This window comes from Ambystoma mexicanum, chromosome 9, assembly GCF_040938575.1.
Source record: "Ambystoma mexicanum isolate Mex_15411 chromosome 9, UKY_AmexF1_1, whole genome shotgun sequence".
Classification (NCBI taxonomy): domain Eukaryota; kingdom Metazoa; phylum Chordata; class Amphibia; order Caudata; family Ambystomatidae; genus Ambystoma; species Ambystoma mexicanum.
Genome location: NC_090931.1, coordinates 1,507,188,051 through 1,507,205,778, shown reverse-complemented (window position 1 = coordinate 1,507,205,778; position 17,728 = coordinate 1,507,188,051). Strand labels below are relative to the sequence as shown.

At 47.7% G+C, this 17,728-nt stretch overlaps 1 protein-coding gene across 4 annotated transcripts in view; it reads left to right on the top strand.

The window, feature by feature from the left end:
* Positions 1-513: 513 nt before the first annotated feature.
* LOC138489360 (zinc finger protein 420-like) overlaps positions 514-17,728 on the top strand; it is a 107,959-nt gene continuing 90,744 nt past the window's right edge. For 3 of the 4 annotated variants that reach the window (XR_011274787.1, XM_069617078.1, XM_069617077.1), the window contains exon 1: positions 533-692. Coding sequence is in view for 3 of the 4 variants with exons in the window: in XM_069617078.1 (XP_069473179.1) it covers positions 669-692 (24 nt within the window). In the remaining variant the exon portion in view is untranslated. Of the gene's footprint in view, positions 693-17,728 lie in introns of all 4 variants that reach the window. The other variant, XM_069617079.1, reaches the window with a different exon arrangement.

The following is a 17,728-nucleotide window of genomic DNA, read 5'->3' as shown; positions in this document are numbered from 1 at the left end:
CAAAGAGAAAAACAACATTAAAACAACATATTCATCTTAAACAATCCCATCTTTACACCCTTCACCAGGATACTTGTGTTTTTAAACAAGTCTTAGACTGCTGTATTATTAAGAATAGTTTTCTTTTTTTTAGCTTAAGTACCAGCTGTGAACAGGGAGGATCGAAAGACTGTTCCTAGGTGGGCTGCAATATATCTAAAAAACACGTTGTTTCATACTTGTTGATGGTGTCTCTTATACGCAGTCTCAGTACATCGCTGGTCAAAGGAGATTCCGGTTCTGCGCAACCTCAGTACATCGAAGGTGGTGTCTCTTATTCTGCGCAGACTCAGTACTTACTGAACGGAGACTCCTGCTCCGCGTAGCCTCTGTGGTGTCTCCTGTTCTGCGCAGCCTCATTACAGCATTTCTGAATAGAGCCGCCTGTTCTGCGCAGCCTCCGTCGTGTCTCCTCTTTTGCGCAGCCTCAGTACAATGCTGAGGAATCGAGACTTTGTTCTGCGCAACCTCTGAAGTGTGCTGTTCTGCGCAGCCTCAGTACAGCGCTGTTGAATGAAGAATGCGTTTGATCTTTCTCTGTTTGTCTTGCCGGGTGTTCCTAGGAGGCCCTTAAGGGATCTCTGGAACTCTAAGATCACTGGAGAAAAATCCAAGATCACTGGGGAGAAATGTCAGGGCAGCAGTCAGAAGAGGTGAGTTTTCTCTCCCGTTGTCAACTGGAACCGTGTCACGAGTACAGGCGTTCCTATAGGGCGTTAAAGGGGAGCAGTTGCCCCCATTTTTGCTGCTTTACCCCCCCCCCCCCATCCCGCAAATAACTCTTTCCAGGTGTCTAAAAGGTGCTCCCTCACCCAGATGTCCCTGGCATTTGTAGGCTCTTTGTTTGCAGATAGCTCAGAAGGAGGGTGCAGCAAGGGGCCCACCCAGAAAGCTGCTTCCGAGCTTGCAAAACAAAAGATGAAGCAGCCTGCAATGCTGGTGGGTGCTCCTGAGACTGCTAAGCGTTGGATTATGCAAACAAAGGAATGCATATTACAAACACAAGGTGTGAGATGCTCTGGAGTCACACACCCCGTGCCCCCCATTCTCTGTGTTGACAGCCTTTCAAGTGGGGGCATTTTAAAAGTGATAGCTCATTTAACAAGCCATTGTTTTTACACAGTATGTACTTAACATTTCAGTGTTAAGAACTGAACATAGGGCATTTTTATTCACCAGGCCAGTCCAAGTATCAGTCAGCTGACCAAAGCTATGTATTCTTCAAATAGAATTAAAATGCCACACAGAAAAAGTTTTAAACTACTTTATTTTCATATCTCTTTATTTGACACACCAAAACGTTTATTTTTTTTTTGTATATTACTTTTTAGTTACATATGGCGCATACCTGGGGAAAGTTAACTCTAATTTTCTTGCTTAAGTATTCTAGTGGCTGCTTTGGGACATGGCCTAAATGCATCTGCTCAGCATTAAAGGTCTTTTAATTGTCTACACAAGCCAACCACTACCTAGCAATCACACCAGATGTCAACTCAGTGTCACTTGGCACCTTGATTAGGAAAGTAAAGTTCATTGTGTGCCGCCATGCAGACAGTAGTCCATGGCAAAAACATGCAGTGATATGTGTGCAGCGATGTTTTGTGCACTGCACAAGCCTCCACCCTGTTGGTTAATGGCGACTATGTGTCGCTCCTGTATGTAACCACATATATGCCTGTTTTTGCGTATACTGGAACATTTTGGGTTTGTGGCTCTAATGAGCATGCCATACTATGCCCACACTTAAACACATAAAATAATCAAAGAAGTTGCCTCAAATTGTACATACACTAGGCCAAACGCCCTTTCTCCACTGCCACACCATGATTGTCACAAGCTGCAGGCCAGCACTAATAAGATATGCTAATGCCGGCACTGTTAGATAAAGCATGGGCCAGCTCGTTCTTGCAGAAATAACCACTGAGGCCTGCTTAATAGTGAGGAGATAGTGGCTGAGGAACTGTGGACCCTTTACCATGTATTAGAAGCCGGATTTGTTTAAAACGCTTCCTCCGCTTATTAATGGTAAGGCTAAAGTTTGTAAGGGGTACAATTCTTTCTGTGTAGCCTTTCTGTGCATTGTTTATTAGGTGTCTCTTCTACGGTATCCTGTCCTGTCTATAGATGTAATTCCCAAAACATATTTCTGTATTGGAGTTAGCAATGCTCACACTGAGACCCAGCCCTTTCTCATCTAAAATTCTTCAGAAACGAGAAGCAAAAGAGCCATTTTACCCCATTTGAGTGACCAATGTTGCAGCCATTTTATACTTGCATCCAAAAACTTAAGCTGTCCAATTGAGTATGTATGGTTTGTGGTTGCAAACATTTTAATTTTAAGGGGGAATGTTGTGAACAGTGATGAGAGCACCAAGCCATGTATCGGTTATGAATTTAGAGATTAACACATACAATCCATTTATCAAAGACTTGTTTATCCAATATGGAGATCTCTGATCACTGTTACAGTCCTGAAATGCTCTGTGATTTTAATGCAAAGTATACAGGAACCCTTACTGGTGCTATTTTTCCCCTTCCTACTTGAAAGAGTACAATAAGTATACCAGACTGTCCATCTTGGAATAATAACCTTCCATCAGAAAATAATTCATATGGTAAGTCTAGTATTGCACCTTGCGAAATACAAGTGAGGTGGTACGAACAGAACACCTGCAACACACAGGGCCAGTGGTCAGTGGGCCCACAGACCCCAATAGTCTGTTCACACCGCAGTGTGCCAGTATGGACAGTTCGTAACTGCATTCAGGCAAGGCCTTCCCTAAGGGAAGGAGACAGAAAAAACATGTACTTGGACAGCAACAGCTGTGATTTCACATTAGAATTCTTCTGTAAAGTTCTTGCATTACAATGTAATGAAACCAGTTTCATTTCTATAGCAATTATTTATTCATATTGACGAGAGGTTTTGTCGCACGACGCAGAGGTGTAGTTTGGGAGAGACTTGGGCACGTTGGGGACGCTTTCTGGTGTTTCGCCCTGGGCACCAAGCTGGCTAGAAACTGCCCTGGCCTGTGTTCTTTCTTCCTGAAAGCAACACCACAGGAAGCAATGGGCCATTAACATCACTGGGGCGGTGGCCCGTCCCTGATAAAATCAGGCTTTCTGCATGCTAGGTTACGTAACATATGAGTCACATGTCTGTGGTAACATAGATGAGCATGTGACCCACATTAAGGTGCTGAGCGGGCTTCAGCTCTGCAGTTGAAGCATAGACCTGTGTCTGCGTGGTACTTGCCACCACATGTGGCACTCTAACAATGGGCCTACGAGTCCGCCCTGCCAGACAGGACATCCTCACACAGTGAGGGTGGGAAACCACTGCCCCCTAACACTAAGCGCACTCTTGTTTTCCAATCACACTTTCATAGAAAAAAACGAAAAAGCCATTTCCCAAATGAAACATCCCTCCTAAACCTACATACACTAGTTTTCTTTAAACTGTTTTTAGTTTTTTTGTATTTTTTTCACAAATACTCTGTGATTTCTGTGCCCCTTTGTGTTTTAATCTCGGGATATATTGCTAAGATGTTATATGCTTGTCAAACAGCTTAATCACAAATAAATGCTTCTATTGAGCTCAAAGTAGTTATTAGGAAGCTAAACTGTGGGCTCATGGGTGCCAACATTCCCCCACCCCACCCTGAATATAAGCATGCGAACAGCACAACCCATCCCCTGGTCAAACACATTTTATAGCACTTCTTTTTTAATAAGGAATTGCAAAAAGTCATTAGATTAACAGCCAGTTTTAAATATATATAATCTCAGCAACAGTTACTCAAACTTGCTGAGCTACCCCGTTAACCTTCTACTGTAGGCCATATCTATGGATCCTTTAATGTGCTGAAAATCACTGCTTTGCCAACGGTGCTGTTCATGTACATAACTTCAAAGTCAACAGTATCTCATCTGTAGCCACACTGACACAGTGCATAGATTTATTGAGGATATGTCAGTGGGTGCCCATTCATGATGGGCGAGGGAGCGCCTACCCACTGGCACACTTACCCATTTTGGAGGAACTGAGGAGTCAGCCCAGTGTACTGAAGGAGCGATCGTGAGCTGTCTTGAACTGTCAAAGTGAAAAGCAATTTCTGTTTGACAGTTCTGTTCCCTAGACACGTATGCCTAATAGGCCATGCAAAGCTCAGGGTGATTTGCTTCTGCAGCCTTGCATGGCCCATTGGGGATGCTGTCTGGGGAACTGCATGTGTGTATGTGCATGTGCGAAGGGTGCTCCTGCGCCTCCGTGCACATAGGAACAGAGCGGGGCACTTCATAATCAGAGCTACAGCTCTTGCACACATGTGCAGCAACCAGCAAGCGCTCTTTGCTTCCTGGTTCCTGTTGATGCTATTCGGGTGCTGGAGTGCTGGGTGGAAACTTCAGGATTGGGCAGAATTATGCGTGTATGCTTGTGTTGTGTATGATGATGGGTTTGCATGTGAATGAGCAAGTGCATGCTGCGTGTGAAGTGTTTGTGTGTGTGTTTGTGCTGCGCCGGGGAGCTGATTTTGCTGGGTGTTGGGGAGAAAGGGGTTGTGCAACAATGGCATTTTAAAAAAGCTGTTGCTTTCAACCCCACTGGATAGACCCAGCTCCCCATGCGAGGCGCTGGGGGGCACGGGGGTTATGATAGATGCCTAGTTAATAAAACAATGCTTGACAACTGGGCCACCCAGCACCTCACCTGCACACATAATCACATTGTTTGCATCTCAGGCACTGCATAAATGATAGATGCCTAGAAGGAAATAGCCTGACTCCCATTGATTGTGTGTGTGCAAGGTGCTGGAAGTGGGCTATGGTGAGAGCATGGCATTATTTACTGGGAATCTATGATAAAACAAGCATGAGTGTTATTATGTATGCAGACTGGCATTTTAGTGAGTGTATGATGATGATGTGTGTGTGTGTGTGTTTTTTTTTCTGGGTCGGCGAGCTAATTTTGCTGGGTGTGGGGGAAAGGGCAGTATAGGGCTGAAGAATACAGATGGCATTCTACACAGCCTCAGTAAAGCGGGGCTCGCGTGTCTCCTGTTCTGCGCAGTCTCAGTACAGTGCTAATCAGGGGGTCTCCTGTTCTGTGCAGCCTCACTGCAGCTCTGCTTGAGTGTCTCCTGTTGTGCGCTGACTCAGTACAGCACTGCTCGTGTGTCTCCTGTTCAGCAACAGCCTCAGTACAGCGCTGTCGAATGGAGAATGCGTTGGTCTTTTCTTGTTCGTCCTGCTCGGTGTTTAAGAGACCTGTAAGAGATCTCTGGCAGTCCAAGATCACTGGGTAGGAAGGAATCCAAGCTCACTGGAGAGAGAACCAAGATCACTGGGGAGAAATGTTAAGAAGAGGTGAGTTTTCCCCCCGTGTATTTTCTTGTGCAGAGCCGCCATTGCTGTCAACTGGATCTGTGTCACGAGCATAGGCATGCCTATGGGGGTTAAAGGGGAGCAGTTGTCCCCATTTTTGCTGCTTTACCCCTCACCCCCTAATTGGTGTCCTGCCACCCCCCTCAATAAATCTTTCCAGGTGTCTTAAAGGTGCTCCTTCATCCAGCTGTCCCTGGCATTTGTAGGCACTTTGTTTGCTGAGCCCAGCTCTGTTTCTTGGCCCGGGCAGAGCGGGCGACAGCCCGGGATGCAGACCTAAATAGCTCAGAAAGGGGGCTCAGTAAGGGGCCCACCCAGAAAGCTGCTTCCGAGCTTGCCAGACAAAAGATGAAGCAGCCTGCTGTGCCGGTGGGTGCTCCTGAGATGTTCGGTTGGCTATCTCTGCCGACTTGTGGAAGACTGCGATGCATTCGGAATATGCAAACAAAGGAATGCCTATTGCAAACACAGCATGTGAGATGCTCTGGAGTCACACACCCTGTGCTCCTCATTCTTTGTTTTGACAGCCTTTCAAGTGGGGCAATTTTAAAAGTGATGGTTTATTTAACAAGCCATTGTTTTTACACAATATGGCCCTCATTCCGAGGTTGGTGGTAGTCATGGCGCTATTAGCACCATGACGGCCACCAATAACTGTATCGACTCCGTTATAGTTCAATGGGAACTTACCGGTGTAGTCCGACCTTTGCGGGACCGGTAAGTCCCCATTGAAAAAGCCATTGCCCATTCCCATTTGAGCCCCCCATAGGGCTCAATGGGAATGGGAAAGGTGCTAATAACGGTACCGCAAATTGCGGTACCGTTATTAGCTCTGAAGTCCCTTAACTGGTCCAGTCCACAACGCCTGGTCAGACCAGGCGTTAAAGGAGGGACCCGCTAAGGGACCTCGTAGTAGGGCGGTAAGGGATTTCCGGCACCGGTCTCCTTACCGGTGCCAGGTATCCCTTATCGCCCTACACGGAATGAGGCCCAATGTGCTTATCAAAGAACTGAACATGAGGCATTTCTATTCACCAGGCCATCACAAGTATGAGTTAGCTGACCAAACCTATGCATTCTTCAAAGAGAATTCAAATGCCACACAGAAAAAAGTTTTAAACTACTTTATTTTCATGTCTCTATTTGACACACCAAAACACTTTTTTTTGTATATTACTTTTTAGTTACACATGGCACCTCCCTGGGAAGGTTAACAGTAATTTTCTTGCTTAAGTATTCTCGTGGCTGCTTTGGAACATTGACTAAGCATCCGCTCAGCATCAAAGATCTTTTAATTGCCTAAACAAGCCAACCACTACCTAGTGTGCACAACAGATGTCAACTTAATGGCCATCATTTCGAGTCCGGCGGTAGCCATGCCGGTAAAACTGGCAGGCTGTCGCCGGACCCGTAGGGATTTACCAACTCCGGACTTGCCGGATTTACCAGGGCATTACAGCCACGGTGGTCTGGTAATTCCAGAGCCGGCATTCCATTACTCCCCATTCCCCCAGTAACGGAAACACCGGCACAATGCGGTAATGGTTCCGGTGTTTCCATGTCCGTCTGTGGGCGGGTGCCGTTCCACCCGCCAGGTTATCCCTGGTGGGCCAGACACCACCCGCTCGAAGAACTCGTAGTTTGCCGGTCCGGAAAACGGTGCGGTACGGTTTTACCAGACCGTTAAATCCGGACTGGCAAACTTAGAATGAGGGCCAATGTCACTTGGCACCTTGATTAGCAAAGTTGAGTTCATTGTGTGCCACCATAAAGACAGTAGTCTATGGCAAATCAATGCAGTTATATGTGTGCAGCAATGTTTTGTGCGCTGCACAAGCCACCACCCTGTTGGTTAATGGCGTCTATGTGGCGCTCCCGTATGTAACAGCACATATGCCAGTTTTTGTCTGATGTTTTCAATGTCCATACAGTAGCATACTGGAACGTTTTCTGTATGTGGCTCTGACGAGCATGCCATACCGTGCCAAATGCCCTTTCTACACTGCCACACAATGATTTTCATTAGCTGCAGGCCAGCACTAATAAATGATGCTAATGCCAGCTCTATTAAATAAAGCATGGGCCTGCTCATTTTTGCTCGTTTTTGCAGAAAGAACCACTGAGTCCTGCTAATAGTGAGGAGGTAGTGGCTGAGGAACTGTGGACCCTTTACCATGCATTAGAAGCCGGTTTGTTTAAAATGCTTCATCAGTTTATTAGTGGTAAGGCTAAAGTATTAGGTACAATCCTTTCTCTGCATTGTTTATTCGCATCTGTATTAAAAAACAGAGGAAAAAAGCCAGAGTACCTAAAGCCCGAATTCGTTTTTTTCATTTTTTCCATTTGTTCGCATATGTATATGTGGGGGGAGCCCCCCACCTTACGCCTATACATTTTCTATTAACTTTACTCCCCCCTACATATACATATGCGAACAAATGGGGTCAGACATTTGGGCCTTTGTCTTTTTGGGTGTTTCCGTTTATTGGGTCTCTCTCCTACAGTATCCTGTCCTGTCTATACATATAATTCCCAAACGATGTTTCTGTATTGGGGTTGGGCATGCTCACAGTGTGACCCAGCCCTTCCTCATATAAAATTCTTCAGAAACGAGAAGCAAAAGAGCCCTTGTACCCCATTTGAGTGGCTAATGTTGCAGCCATTTTATACTCGCATCCAAAAACTTCAGCTGTCAAATGAGTATGTATGGTTTATCGCTGCAAACATTTTAATGTTGGGGTGAATGTTGTGAACAGTGATGTGAGCACCAGGCATGCATCGGTTATGAATTTAGAGATTCACACATACTATCCTTTTATCACAGACTTGTTTATCGAATATAGAGATCTCTGATCACTGTCCTGAAATGCTCGTGTGATTTTAATGCAAAGCATACAGGAATCCTTACTGGTCATATTTAACCTCTTTCGCACCCCCATAGAGGCATTTTGAAAGAGTACAAGAAGTGTACCAGACTGTCCATTTTGGAATAATAACCTTCCATCAGAAAATAATTCATATGGTTAGTCTACTATTGCACCTTGTGAAATACAAGTGAGGTGGTACGAACAGAACACCTGCAACACAAAGGGCCAGTTGGCCCACAGACCCCGGTAGGCTGGTCACACTGCAATGTGCCAATATGGACAGTTTTAAACTGCATTCTGGCGGGCCTTCCTTAAGAGCAGGTGACCGAAAAACCATTTACTAGGACAGCTACATCTGTGATTTCACAATAGAATTCTTCTGTAAAGTACTTACATTACAATGGGCCTCATTACACGTAGTGCGGTAAGGGTTTACCGGTACCGGTAAGGGTACCGCCGGTAAACCCTTACCGCCTTACTACGAGGTCCCTTTGCAGGTTGGTACTTTAACGCCTTCTTTTTAGCAGGCGTTAAAAACCAACCCGCAAAAGGGACCAGGGTGCTAATTACGGTACCGCAATTTGCAGCACCGTAATTGGCGCCTTCCCCATTCCCATAGAGCCCTATGGGGCAAAAATGGGAATGGGGAAGGGCAATGGGGGAAGGGGGAATTACCGCCCCGCCAACCTTGGAATAGGGCGGTAATTCCCCTTTCCTCCAAGGCGGTGCCGGTATTTTACCGGCATGGACCAAGGTGCTAATAGCACCTTGGTCCACCGCCTACCGTGTAATGGGGCCCAATGTAATGAAACCAGTTTCATTTATATTGCAATTATTTATTCATATTGAGGAGAGGTTTTGTCGCACGACACAGAGGTGTAGTTTGGGAGTGACGTGTGCCAGTTGGGGGGCGCTTTCTGGTGTTTCGCCCTGGGCACCAAGTTGGCTAGAAACTGCTCTGGCTGAGCTTGTGTTCTTTATTCTGGCCTGAAAGCGACACCACAGGAAGCAATGGGCCTTTAATATCACTGGGGTGGGGGCCCATCACTGATAAAATTAGGCTTTTTGCATGCTGGGTATTGTAACATCTGAGTCACGTGTCTGGGGTCACATGCATGAATATGTGACCCACACTGATAAAGGTGCCGAGCGGGCTACTGCTCTGCAGTTGAAGCATAGACCTGTGTCTGCATGGTACTTGCCACCACATATGGCGCTCTAACAATGGGCCTACAAGCCCGCCCTACCAGATGGGGCATCCTCACACAGCGGGGGCCAGAGACCTCTTCCCCCTAACACTGGGCACACTCTTTCTTTTCCAATCACACTTTCATAGAAAAAAACAAAAAAAGACATTTCCCAACCGAAACATGCCTCCTAAACCTACATACACTATTTTTCTTTAAACTGTGTTTAGTTATTTTTTTTGCTATCTCACAAATACCCTGTGATTTCTGTGACCCTTCCTTTGTGTTTTAATCTCAGGATATATTGCTAAAGATGTTATATGCTTGTCAGATTGCTTAATCGCAAATAAATGCTTCTATTGAGTTCAAAGTAGTTATTAGGAAGCTAAACTGTGGGCTCATGGGTGCCAACATTTGATTTTCACTACAGGGGCAGACATTCCCCATCCCTGAATATAAGCATGCGAATAGCGCAACCCATCCCCTGATCGAACACATTTTATAGCACTTATTTCTTTATAAGGAATTGCAAAAAGTCATTGGCCCTCATTACGATACCGGCAGTAAACCATGGCGCTATTGGCACCATGGTTGGTGCCGGTATTGTAACGTGTCCGCCATGGTGAAATGGGGAAATACCTCCCCATTCCAAGGTTGGCGGGGTGGTATTTCCCCATCTCCCCATGGCCCTTCCCCATTCCCATTTTTGCCCCATAGGGCATAATGGGAATGGCGAAGGCGCTAAGTACGGTACCGCAAATTGCGGTACCATACTTACCACGAAGGTCCCTTTGCGGGTCCCTACTTTAACGGCTGGTTTAGACCAGCCGTTAAGGTCGGGTCCCGCAAAGGGACCTCGTAATTAGGTGCTAATGGGTTAATGGCGCCGCAGCCTTTTACGGCGCTGTTAACCCATTAGCGCCAGGGTCGTAATGAGGCCCATTGGATTAACAGCCAGTTTTAAATATATATCATCTCAGCAACAGTTACTCAAAGCTGCTGAGCTACCCGGGTAACCTTCAACTGTAGGGTATGTCTATGGATCCCTAAATCCCCTAATGTGCTCAAAATCACTGCATTGCCAACAGTGCTGTTCATGTACGTGACTTCAAAGTCAACAGTATTTCATCTGCAGCCACACTGACACAGTGCACAGATTCATAGAGGATGTGCCAGTGGGGGCCCATTCATAATGGGCGAGGGAGCGCCGGCCCACTGGCACCCGCACCCATTATGGAAGAACTGAGGAGCCAGCCCAGTGTATCCTTGTCACCCTCTTGCTTCGCGGTATCATAAGCTCACACTGAGTCTGCCTGCCGTTGCTGCTGTGCCTGACAGGCCTGATCCTGCCGGGCGAAGCGGCCACGGTAGGCAACCGTTCACGGTAGCAACGGTGCTGGTGCTTCTGTGTCCCCACTCCCATAGAGTCCTAATTGACGGTAAGTATGATGTTTCTTGTGCCCCATTCCCCTCCCCCACCCCCCTTTTCCACATCTCGTCTCCCCCCTCCTTGCCCCGACCAAGGCTTTCTGGGGCCTGGGACTGCAATACCACCAACTCTCAAATATCTTCCTACTCGAGCCTTCTGCTCTTCCACCTCCAAATCTTTGAGGGTCAGTCGCTTCTCCAAGCAAAGATGGGGGCAGAATTTTCTTCCGCTGGGGCCTCTCTCTGGAACAGCCTCCCTGCCCCTCTGAAACTTGAGCAGAACCATCTCCGGTTCCTGAAGCACCTCAAGACCTTGCTCTTTGCTTCCGCCTTCTCTCTTCCTCTCCTCTGCTGATCTCCTGTCTGATCCATGCACTGGTCACCTGGCCACCCTCTGAATTTGGGCCCAGGTCCCTGCCTGTCCAGTTGCAACTTGCACTGCCTCTTGGCACCCCCTACATTTGTGGTCTGTATCTGTAACCCTACAGCCCCCTCTCTTGCACTTATTTACCAGCCGGTGGCTGCACATCCCAGCAACCACACTTGCCACCCGTTGCCTGCAGTCTTTGATGTTTCCTTTGTCTCGCACTTCTCCATCCCCCACCCCCGGAACTTCACCCCAACCCCTGCACTTGCGCGATCTGAATTTCACAAGGACTAGTAAGATTGTTGCTTTTGTCCTCCCTCTGTTTCTCCCCATTGTCTTGTCGCGCCTTTAAAACAATTGTGTATAGGTGCGTTATAAATGCCATGCCATATATCATATAATATCACTGCACTTACCTGTGCTGCTCTATCCTTCCCTGCATCGGGAACACCAGTGTTCCCGGGCGCAGCATGGGTCCGGCAATGGCACGATGGAAAAGGAGAAGGGACTTTGTGTAGTTCCCTTCTCCCCGATCCATGGTGGGCAGTTTTTTTTAGTAGTATTTCTCGAGTTCTGAAACGGTTTACAATGTGCCAGGGTACTAATAGAAATAAAACCCTTGGAGGGGAGGGCATTACTGATTTGGTAATGCCCCAGGGCTTATGTTAAGGCCCTCGCTATGCTTGGGCCTGTAACTGACGCCTCAGGGACATTATCAGACCGGTAATGCCCCCCACCTTGGGTTCTATTGCTTAATGAGATTGTATACTCTAAGATTCAAAAATCAGAGCGTGCCTTGGTATATTAGGCTGAAGAGCAATTCTCAAGAATTAAGTATCATTGCACTCTTATTATACAAGATGATCTATTGTCTTTAATTTTTGATCCTTCATTGGACTAAATACAGTACCGTGGACCCATGTATGCCCTCTGAGATAACACATGAACCAGCACTTGTGCAATATCTACTTGTGGTTTAATGAATTTAGCACAATGTACACAGTTTAACATGAGTGGTAGCAGAGGGGGAGAACACGCATTCAGCACACCAGCTTCCCAAGACATAATTATGATAGCGTTGTTCTGTATAACAATGGCAATTTCTCCCTTTTCCCAATGCCATATCATCCTTCTATAACGTCACAGAAGAGGTTTATGGAATTCATGATCAATAGCTGTGATATTATGGGCTGGGGTCCTAGTGTTTTCTCTACCTCCCCTGTGTCAAAAATTGAGGGAAGCATGAAAAGCCCTGCACACCGGCCACATCCAACAATAGATTCCCTGACAGTGTAGGAGCCATGATTTTGGCTGTTTGTGAAAGCTTTGGCTCTGGTTGTGCCACTGGCCACCCTGCATTTGACCACACTGGAGCCGTGATTCTGGCTGTTTGTGAAAGCTTTGGCTCTAGTGCTGCCACAGGCCACACTGCATTTTACCGCAGAAGAACCATGGTTCTGTTGGGGAACTATCATGGCGATGGTCGGGGGTATTGGTTAATGGTGCACTTGTTGGGGTGGTTAACTTTATTTTTGCTTTTGTATATATTTCTCTCATGCCTTCCCTCCCTACCCTGTGCACTGCTCTGCTGGTCCCTGCACAGCTCAGGAAGTGTAAAAAAGACATAGGGCCCATAGAAATCATTACATTATGTGTGGGCAGTTATCAGTCATGGGGTATATTCCATCTCGGGGTATCTAATTGCTTCATAAATAAATTCGAACAACACAAGAAACACTAGCAAGATACCCCAGGGTTTAATGCAAGTAGGTACCCCTGGTATCAATATCACTTACAACACACATCCCACTTGCATTTAGAGCTCTACTTTAATTGACTATCAGGTTTCACTCATAACCTCTAGATCAAATGTAGTCCCATAGTCGACAGCTACTCATTAGTAACTCTATTACTCCTACGTCCCATCCCCTTTCCTCCATACTTATGGGACATTCCTCCGTCCTGTGGGACGGGACCATCACATTTTTCAAAAATGTGTCCTTCCTCTCATTTTACGCGGGGTACCGCACACAGCTGTAACCCCCACCCTCCTTGGCTCCGCCTAGCGCATCGCCCATCAGTCCTTTTCTCTGCACGATCAGGACTGGATGCACTTGCATCCTCTTTGTTTAGAGTGTTTGGGTCCAGATCATCGTTGGGACTCGTGCTTCCACTGCGATTCCCTTTCGGTCCGGGCGCTTCAACGTCATCTGTAGTAGTGGGAAGAGGTGTTTCAGCGCACTCCTCCTCTGCATTTTCAGAGCTTCATCGACGAGAAGAAGAGACGCCCTGTAAGTTCTTTAGTTTTTAGAGCACCCCGGCTGGGGGACTCCTTTCTGGGGTCTTCCCGGTCCAGGAAGAGCTTCAAAAGCTCTGTTACCGGGGTTTCCCCCTGAGGTGCCTTCTAGGCCTAAAATGTGTACCAGTTTTCTCTGAGGGCTTCCGTAAGGGGCCTATTGACACCGGATTACAATCTGAGGCCCCTCCTGCAGGGGTTGTTTGTGGGCCCAGTTCTACTGAGGTGGTGGGTACCGGAGCTTGCTTCGAGGTCTCCTTGTCTGGAGCTTCCCATACAGACACTGGGGTACGCCCTGAGGTCTCCGTTGAGGCTTTCTGTACCGAACTAAGGTTCGAGACCCCTCGTGAGGGGGCTGTTACTGGACTCTGGTCCGAGGTTCCTCTGTTTGAGTCTAAGGTGACCGACCGTTCTGAGAGACCTGTTAAGGTCTTGTCGGTGAGGTGTACTCCTCATCGTTCCCGCTCCGGCGGTGACACCGGTTCTGTCGAGGGGGCACAGAGTGAGGTCTCTGACCGTAATTCCTCTGTTACCGGCGTGTCCGAGGTCCCTTCATTGGAGGCTAATTTGGCTGATGGCATGTTTCAGAAACATCCTAGGCCAGACAGTACCGGCTCTATAAAGGCTAAAATGAAGACTCCTGACCCGCCTGTGGAGACTCCTGCCTCACTCCCACATGTGTCGCAGTACTCCTCAGGTGTTGACAAAATGGTGGCCGTTCACGCCAAGACTATGGCGGCCATTTTGAATTCCTCCCTTACACCTACCCATCGGCTTTAGGTGCTGGGAGCTGTTTTTCAGGTGAACATCGTTTTCCTTGTGCGCATCCTTTTCGTCCAGTGTATGACTGGAACGCTCGGATGCCTTTATAGCACACTGTCTCGCTCCCTGCGGCATCTGCGCCCTTAATCTACGTTGATTTGAGTGGAGAAGGTCCTTCTTGGCAGCCCTCTGTTAGGCAGAAACCTGTGCAGTTCCCTTAGGGACCACTGCAAAAGATTTAAGACTACAGGTGTTTGGCAGTAAACCCACTTGGTAGCAGTCTGTACCACACAGATTCACTTGGTATCTGTGGCTGAGCAGTCAGACTTCCCTCAAGAAGAGTTAGGCAGTATATAGAATATACACAATAGGTACAGAGATACAGTAGCACAAGCAAGCACTGACCAGAGCTTTGGTGTAAAAGTATATAATTATTTATTTAAAGACACACTTGTAAATTACACTAGCACAAAGAGCTAAGACAAAAAGTCTTAATGAGAAACACCACTTATTTTCAGACAGAAGTGAGCGCTTAACATAAGATGGCACTCTAATAAGTTATTAAAAAGGGAGGAAAAAGGGCAGAGTTACGAAAGCACACAAATTTCAATACTTTTCAACGAACCACAGTAAGGCAGGATAGGCAGAGTTCTACTGGAGAGCAAGGAAGTCAATTGCAAGGCCCACTCTTGGAGAGAGCAAGGAGAAGGGGTCCAGGTTCACACAGTGGGGTTATGCCCAAAGAGTCTTGTAGATAGTTTGCACACAAAGAATGAAATTAAAGTCAGGAAAAGGTAGCTAGGTTGTCCCAGGCCAGCCCAGGTTAGAACGTCGAGGCTTTACTGTCACCCCGAATGATCTGTCGCAAGGGAAGCCAGGCGGGACATAGTACCTTAAGTGGGAAGGAAGCTGCAGCGGCGGCAGTTGTTCCTGGCAGCGGGTGAAAGTCGGTGTTTCGTCCAGAGGAAGAGGAGGCCTCGACGTGGAGGAAAGATGAAGGTCGTTGCACTGCCAGGGAAGAAACCAGCCGCGGAGTTCTTCGGTTAAAAGGTACTACCCTTCTATTTGCGGTAGTGGTAAACCGTGGTATTCCGGTTGCCGGGGTGCTTGGCACGGGCAAGGCGGCCACGAGATGCTCCAGGAAGGCAAAAAGAAGACAAAACTGGTTATCCCCACCAGTCAAAGGAAGAAGACTCTCCGGACTGGAGATGATCTCTGTCGTCGGGAAAAGTGGTGAGACGGTTCAGCAGGGCTCCACCGGTGGTGTCATCGTTGCAGTTCAGCTCAGCTTCTCCCTCCTCGGATTCTTAGGTCCTGTGGCGACTTCTGAAGTTCCAGTCCCCAAAGCCCTGCTTTTATGCAGAAAACCCCCATTCACTCAGCCTAGCTGTCACTCAAACATGCTAAGTGGTGAGCCTCACCACTTGGGCCAATCACACAAGAGTGCGACTTGAGTTGCCAAGGCAACTCAGTCCAGGGTGCCTAAACCCCCCTCCCACACATCCTGCTAACCCAGACAGAGTGGCACCACTTTGGAGGGCTTCTGTGGAGAAGCCCGCCAAAAAGTGGAACAAAGGGCTCAACTTGGGTTGGAGTCACAGAAGAGAACACAAACGCCATTTTAGAATTGAGTTCTGGCAAAAAATACCAACCAGTGAATTAATATTAAATAAATAAACCAGCGGTATGTTCGAGGCTATAGGAATTACATAATTAAAGTTGGTAGCCTCGAACAATGGGAAAATCCCATAGAGATATATTCGCGGTCGAATATAAAAAGTAGTATCCACTGCCACCAGCCAAAACCCGATCAGGGGGGACGGAGACGTGCCCCCTCGAACAACAGATCCCGGGGCAATCGATTTGCCCCAACCGGTACGTCCACAATATGATGGTTTGTACTGGTTTCTGTTCATAATTTGGGACTGGTAAAGCCAATGGTGACTTTACATGCCCTGGGAGACAGTAGTCAGTCCCAGGGTATGGAGTCTATGTTTGGGGGTTGCTACGACACCCCTGGGTTACGGCACAGAGGGTGCTGTGTAACCCACATCAAAAACACATGAGACCCTATGGAGTAAAAGACCCCATAGCCCATAAAACACATGGAAAGACAAAGAAACACCTCAAATCATGTCTAAGAGTGGGAGTAAAAAGTCTCACTCTTAGCAGGAGAAAAAAATAAACCCCAAAAATCCAGCAAAGATGCTGGGGGACTCACTAAGTTTGGGAAATTAGCCTTTACAGAGAATTCTCCCTAACACCCTCTCCTTTATGCCCCTGGAGCTACTCTGCTCATGAGAGGGCCACGCCTAAACCGTCGGCAGAGGACGCCTTTTTATGAAAATTTCAAAAGCTTATGCACTCGGACCCCATGAAGGAGTATTTCTGAGGTTTGTATAGGGAAATATGCCCTCCAGTGCCTCCTGCCCCGTCGGTTCCAGCCACGGCACCGGTGGTCCCGGAAGCTCCGCCTCTACCGGCCGGCCCGCCTTCAGTTCTTCCTCCCTTGTCTCCAGTGGACAAATCTTCAGCCGGGCCAGATGCGGTACAGCCTGACCCAGATGTGTCAGATGACGCACAGGGGCATCAGGACAGCCCCGCTCTGTTAGAGCCTTCCGCAACCGGGTGCTGGACATGATGTGTCTTCTGGATGTTCCAGTACCTGAGGTGCCCGCTCCACAGGAAGGGGTGCTTTCGGGGGCGTTCACCTTGTCTCGTCTGTAGCGTACCGGCTTGTTCTCCCAGAAGAACGTTTTGGCCGAGGTCCGAAAGATCTGGGATAAACCACACTCTGGACTGATTGTTAACAAAAAGATTGACGCTCGTTATAGGCTTCATTCTTCCGAAGAGGTAGCCTTAGCGTCTTGTCCGCCCCCTTCCTCCACGGTGGTGGCGGCTACCACGTTACAATCCAGACCAGCTTCAGCGTCATCTACAGTGGCAGCCCAGGTTCTGGCCAAAGAGGACAAGCTTCTTGACTCTTTGGGGAGGAAGATCTTTGCTAATTCAGCCCTGCAGTTGTGTCAAGCGAACGCAGAGCTTGTGTTAGCGGGGGAGAATATGAAAATGTGGAAAGGTCTGTCAGAGTTTGAGGCATTCAACCCTGCAGATAAACTAGACGATTTTAAAGCGGGGTTGTCAGATGCCAGGGTCCTGGCACAGGACATGCTTGAGGATGTGGTGCATCATGACGACACCTCGGCCTGGGGCCTCATGCTTGGCGTGGACACCTCTCGTCAGGCTTGGCTTCATGCCACAAAGTTTTCCAAAGCGGTGCAGGATGAAAATCTGGACCTGCCCTTTGACAACAAAGAGCTTTTTCATTCATCAACAGAGGTTGAACTGACCAAGACTAAGGACAGCACTCAGACCGCCATGTCCCTGTCCGTTTTGG